General features: G+C 49.8%; 1 protein-coding gene across 1 annotated transcript in view; it reads left to right on the forward strand.

Annotated features, from left to right (window-relative positions):
- Positions 1 to 5,310, forward strand: part of USP11 (ubiquitin specific peptidase 11) — a 10,165-nt gene extending 4,855 nt beyond the window's left edge. The window contains exons 2-12 of the mRNA XM_032756789.2: positions 1,276 to 1,385; positions 1,557 to 1,687; positions 2,000 to 2,117; positions 2,515 to 2,660; positions 2,802 to 2,863; positions 2,989 to 3,091; positions 3,492 to 3,665; positions 3,756 to 3,914; positions 4,298 to 4,522; positions 4,655 to 4,738; positions 4,843 to 5,310. Of these exons, the coding sequence (XP_032612680.2) occupies positions 1,276 to 1,385; positions 1,557 to 1,687; positions 2,000 to 2,117; positions 2,515 to 2,660; positions 2,802 to 2,863; positions 2,989 to 3,091; positions 3,492 to 3,665; positions 3,756 to 3,914; positions 4,298 to 4,522; positions 4,655 to 4,738; positions 4,843 to 4,941 (1,411 nt within the window). The 3' untranslated portion in view covers positions 4,942 to 5,310. The remainder of the gene's footprint in view (positions 1 to 1,275; positions 1,386 to 1,556; positions 1,688 to 1,999; positions 2,118 to 2,514; positions 2,661 to 2,801; positions 2,864 to 2,988; positions 3,092 to 3,491; positions 3,666 to 3,755; positions 3,915 to 4,297; positions 4,523 to 4,654; positions 4,739 to 4,842) is intronic.
- Positions 5,311 to 5,349: the final 39 nt, after the last annotated feature.

Consider the following 5,349-nt stretch of genomic DNA (forward strand, 5'->3'; position numbering starts at 1 on the left):
TGTGTGTGTGTGTGTGTGTGTGTGTGTGTGTGTGTGTGTGTGTGTGTTTAGGCAGGAGGAGGTTTATGTCTGTGAGCTTTTATGTCCAAGTCCTGAAGTCCAAGCTGTCAGAACAATGACAGCTAAAATTCATTTAGTACTTATTATATGTCAAGTATTGTCCAAACTTCAGGATTTCTCACAAAGGCAGATTTCAATATAGTTCTAAATGGTTATCCTTGTACATATAAGTTTCACTTTTAAAAGAGAGCTAATTGAACTGTATACTGAAAAATGGTTGATGGTAAGTTTTATGTTACGTGTTTTTATCACAGTTTTTAAGAGAACCATAAGCTCAGAAATTTACTATAAAGCCAAAGTAAATTCTAAATTAAAAAATGATGAACAATAGCAATATGCAGTTCTTTTTTTTTTTTTTTTTTGAGACGGAGTCTCACTCTGTCGCACAGGCTGGAGTGCAGTGGTGCAATCTCGGCTCACTGCAACCTCTGCCTCCAGGGTTCAAGTGATTCTCATACCTCTGCCTCCCAAGTAGCTGGGATTACAGGCACGTGCCACCACACCTGGCTAATTTGTTGTATTTTTAGTAGAGACGGTTTCACCATGTCGGCAAGGCTGGTCTTGAACTCCTGACCTCAGGTGATCCACCCGCCTCGACCTCCCAAAGTGCTGGGATTACTGGCGTGAGCCACTGTGCCCGGTCTTTTTTTTTTTTTCAGTATGCAGTTTTTGAAGGAAAACCTTATGATTCTTTTTTAGCATTTTAAATTCTTTGCTCCTTGTAAAAGCAGATTTTTCATCATTTATCAAATCCAGTTCTTAGCTGAAGAATTATGCTTCCATTGATGTATCCTTTAGAAACAAACACATAATGAATGGCTAAAGCCTTATAAAATTAGCTGCAGATGGCAGATATCTTGAGCCTAACTTAACTGGGTTACCCCACAGACTAATTCAAATGAATTATCTTTTATTCTATAATAAAACCTCATGTTTCCTAGCACTGTAAGTATGGATTTTTTGTTGGTTTGTTTGCCATTGTTGAGCACATTTTCTGTTTTTAATCAGATTTCTTTTTTAATACTAAGAAGTTATCTAACATACAAATCTGAGTTTTGCTGAATAAATTTTGCTTCTAATTTATTTTTATATGATGCTGAAACTTTTCATCTTAAATTATAATGTGTCAATACTTTCAGTCTGATGGGCATGGGAAGTTGTATAGCTAATCCTCAGCTACCCATGTAACACCGTTGTTACCTGTCTGGGCCCCAGGTTCCTTGTGGAGAAGCACTGGTATAAGCAGTGGGAGGCATACGTGCAGGGAGGGAACCACGACTCCAGCACCTTCCCTGGCTGCATCAACAATGCCACACTCTTTCAAGGTACAAGGCCTCTGCCTCCTCCTCACCCTAGCCCTGGAGTTCTTGTCCCTTCCGTCCCTACAGATGATCATAAGCCCATTCCGTGTGCTAGGTCACTGGTGGGGTGGCCAGAGTTATTCGTCAGTTTCCTTTACTGATTCTTCCTCTGCTACCTCCACCCCCGCCCCACAGATGAGATAAACTGGCGCCTCAAGGAGGGACTGGTGGAAGGCGAGGATTATGTGCTGCTCCCAGCAGCTGCTTGGCATTACCTGGTCAGCTGGTATGGTCTAGAGCATGGCCAGCCACCCATTGAACGCAAGGTATAGTGGATGGGGAGGATGCATGGCAGGGAGTGTGTAGTAAGAAAGCCTTGTAGGCCCAGCATGGGTCCAGATCCATGTATGCTGGGTAGGTACACATATGTCTGCTCTCTTCCCCCTCCTAGCTCATCATACAGGTATCTTTGTGTGTCTGCAGTGTGTGTTCCCCTGTGTGGCTCCTTTTACAGACCATTGTATATGTGTGTTTGTATGCTATGTGTGTAAGGCAGAGCGTGTGCTCCTCTCATCTTAGAGGTCATAGTGCCGTGTCTGTGTGGGTACACCTGTGTCTGCACCCCTCTACCCTTACAGGTCATAGAGCTGCCCAACATCCAGAAGGTCGAAGTGTACCCAGTAGAACTGCTGCTTGTCCGGCACAATGATTTGGGCAAATCTCACACTGTTCAGTTCAGCCATACCGATTCTATTGGTGAGTCTGAGGGTCATGCAGTGGGTTGGTGTTCCTAGCTACTAGTCCCAACTCAGTGACTTGAGGATGCATAGGGTTAAGCTGTAGCTGACTGAGAAGGCACTGGTCAGACTTTAGAAGACCCAGAAGGCATTGGCTAAGTTGGGTGGAGGCACTGAGGGGGTCTACTAGAGCCCTGAGGGTATGTGAGCTACATTCCAGTGGCTTACATGGTGTGGCAGAGGATATTTGCCGGAGATCTGCAGTCTGGAGTGTGGGCCAGTCATTTGGAGATTGATTGAGGACGCAGGTATTGGCCAAGCATGTGAGGTCCGTAGGGATGAGTCAGGTGTGCCCAGATAGATCGATCATTTTGGGTCTCACAAAGATCTTCAATGTACTCCATCACCCCGCACAGGCCTAGTATTGCGCACAGCTCGGGAGCGGTTTCTGGTGGAGCCCCAGGAAGACACGCGGCTTTGGGCCAAGAACTCAGAAGGCTCTTTGGATAGGTTGTATGACACACACATCACGGTTCTCGACGCGGCCCTTGAGACTGGGCAGGTAAGGGTGGGGAGGGCTTTTCTGTTCAGGTGGACTGGCAGATAGACTCACCTGGCAGTACTCAGGTTGGGGGAAATGAAGGCTAGGTACCCATAATGTCCTCCATTAATACCTTTCCTTCTTTCTCTTTCTCCAACCCAGTTGATCATCATGGAGACCCGCAAGAAAGATGGCACTTGGCCCAGCGCACAGCTGCATGTCATGTGAGCCCTTGGGGTATCTGGTCCAGAGCAGGGGCGTCCCACAGTAGGCAAAATGATTTAGCCCATGAGCACATTGCACCCCCATGCAGCAGGCCCTCAGCTGACAGTTTCTCATCTAACCCCAGGAACAACAACATGTCGGAAGAAGATGAGGACTTCAAGGGCCAGCCAGGCATCTGTGGCCTCACCAATCTGGGCAACACGTGCTTCATGAACTCGGCCCTGCAGGTTGGGCCGTTATAGTTGTGTCTGGCACAGCCATGGGGTTGGGCTTCAAGAGCTGAGGATTGGGGACAGAGCTGGGGTCCTGAGGGGACTACAGGGCAAGGGATCAGGATGAAAGCTAAGGCCCCACAAGTCTGAAGTGACACACCCATGTTCATTCCTGAACTATCAGCCTCTTCTCTCAGCTTGCCCTTGTTTTCCCTCTTCTCTTCCCTGTTCCCACGTTCTTCCTTCTTGTGAAATCCTAATGCCTTCTCTCCCCTACTCTCCTGCTCCTCTCTCTCCTCCCTTCCCCTTCTCTCTCATTTTCCTCTCTCTTTCCTCCTGGCTTCTTTTTCTATATCCTCACTTTGAACCTTCTGTCTCCCCTCTGCCTCATTCACCTGGTCTCTGGCCTCTGCAGTGCCTCAGCAATGTGCCACAGCTCACCGAGTACTTCCTCAACAACTGCTACCTGGAGGAGCTCAACTTCCGCAACCCACTGGGCATGAAGGGTGAGATCGCAGAGGCCTATGCAGACCTGGTGAAGCAGGCGTGGTCTGGCCACCACCGCTCCATTGTGCCACATGTGTTCAAGGTGTGACTCAACCCTGGGCACCCCCGACCCCCTACGTCTTTTGGCTCTCCTAACTCTGTCTCACTCTGATAATCCTGCGCATCTTCTTAGAATAAGGTCGGCCATTTTGCATCCCAATTTCTGGGCTACCAGCAGCATGACTCTCAGGAGCTGCTGTCATTCCTCCTGGACGGGCTGCATGAGGACCTTAATCGGGTGAAGAAGAAGGAGTATGTGGAGCTGTGCGATGCTGCTGGGCGGCCGGATCAGGTAGGCTGTCCCCGCATTCGCAGTCCCATTAACATCACCAAGGCCTCTGCCTCGGGGAGTTTCTGGCCTCCCTGGGATATCTAACACGCCACCATTTTCTGTTAAGTTCCTCTACCCTGACCTCAACTCCAGCCTTACTCCTAACCTTAGTTCCAATACCATATCTGCCCCCACACTCAACCCAGAGTAAACCCCAACCCAGTCTCCTGCCCTAAATGACCCCCAGTCTTGACCATGAACATAGTCTCCATGTATCCCTAGCTGGAGCTCTGCCTCTGGACTTTAGCAGTGGCCTTCTGCTTCACCCCATTCGAATGCACCCCAAGCCATGGTTTCCTCCTACCCTGGGCAAGCCCCACCACCCACCATGACACTATCAACAGGAGGTGGCACAGGAGGCATGGCAAAACCACAAACGGCGGAACGATTCTGTGATCGTGGACACTTTCCATGGCCTCTTCAAGTCCACGCTGGTGTGCCCCGATTGTGGAAATGTATCTGTGACCTTCGACCCCTTCTGCTACCTCAGTGTTCCACTGCCTATCAGCCACAAGAGGGTCTTGGAGGTCTTCTTTATCCCCATGGATCCGCGCCGCAAGCCAGAGCAGGTGTGGGGCAGTGGGGGCCTGGGGACATGATGAGGGACACATAGAGTTTGATTAGCTGCCATAGCTCAAGGCTTCCTGCATTAACTCACCACAAGCCCTTTTGGTCTTTTGTGGATACCGTTTTTCCCTTAGCACCGGCTCGTGGTCCCCAAGAAAGGCAAGATCTCGGATCTATGTGTGGCTCTGTCCAAACACACGGGCATCTCGCCAGAGAGGGTGAGACTGCAGAAGGAGGCTGGATGGCATTCCAGGGCAGGGAGGCAGAAGGGCCTGGGGAGGCCATGCAGACTAACAGTCCCCTCTCCGTATCCCATTCCTAGATGATGGTGGCTGATGTCTTCAGTCACCGCTTCTATAAGCTCTATCAGCTGGAGGAGCCTCTGAGCAGCATCTTGGACCGTGATGATATCTTTGTGTGAGTGGGGATGACGGGGAGGTGGCGGTTCCTCAGGAACTTGGTCCACTTCCTTTTGTATGGTTCTGCCTTAACCACCTTCTCTCTTCCCTGCTCTGCCTCGTTCACTGGGCATCTGCCCTGCTCAGAGCTTCAGCCATGTGCCTCGGGAGGCTGTGGCAGGAGAATCACTTGAACCCGAGAGGTTCAAGTGAGCCAAGATCACGCCACTGCACTCCAGTCTGGGCGACAGGGCAAAACTTCATCTCAAAAATAAATAAAGCCGGGCGCAGTGGCTCACGCCTGTAATCCCAGCACTTTGGGAGGCTGAAGTGGGTGGATCACGAGGTCAGGAGATCGAGACCATCCTGGCTAACACGGTGAAACCCCATCTCTACTAAAAATACAAAAAATTAGCCGGGCGTGGTGGCGC

Source organism: Hylobates moloch, unplaced genomic scaffold (assembly GCF_009828535.3).
Source record: "Hylobates moloch isolate HMO894 unplaced genomic scaffold, HMol_V3 SCAFFOLD_7, whole genome shotgun sequence".
NCBI lineage: Eukaryota > Metazoa > Chordata > Mammalia > Primates > Hylobatidae > Hylobates > Hylobates moloch.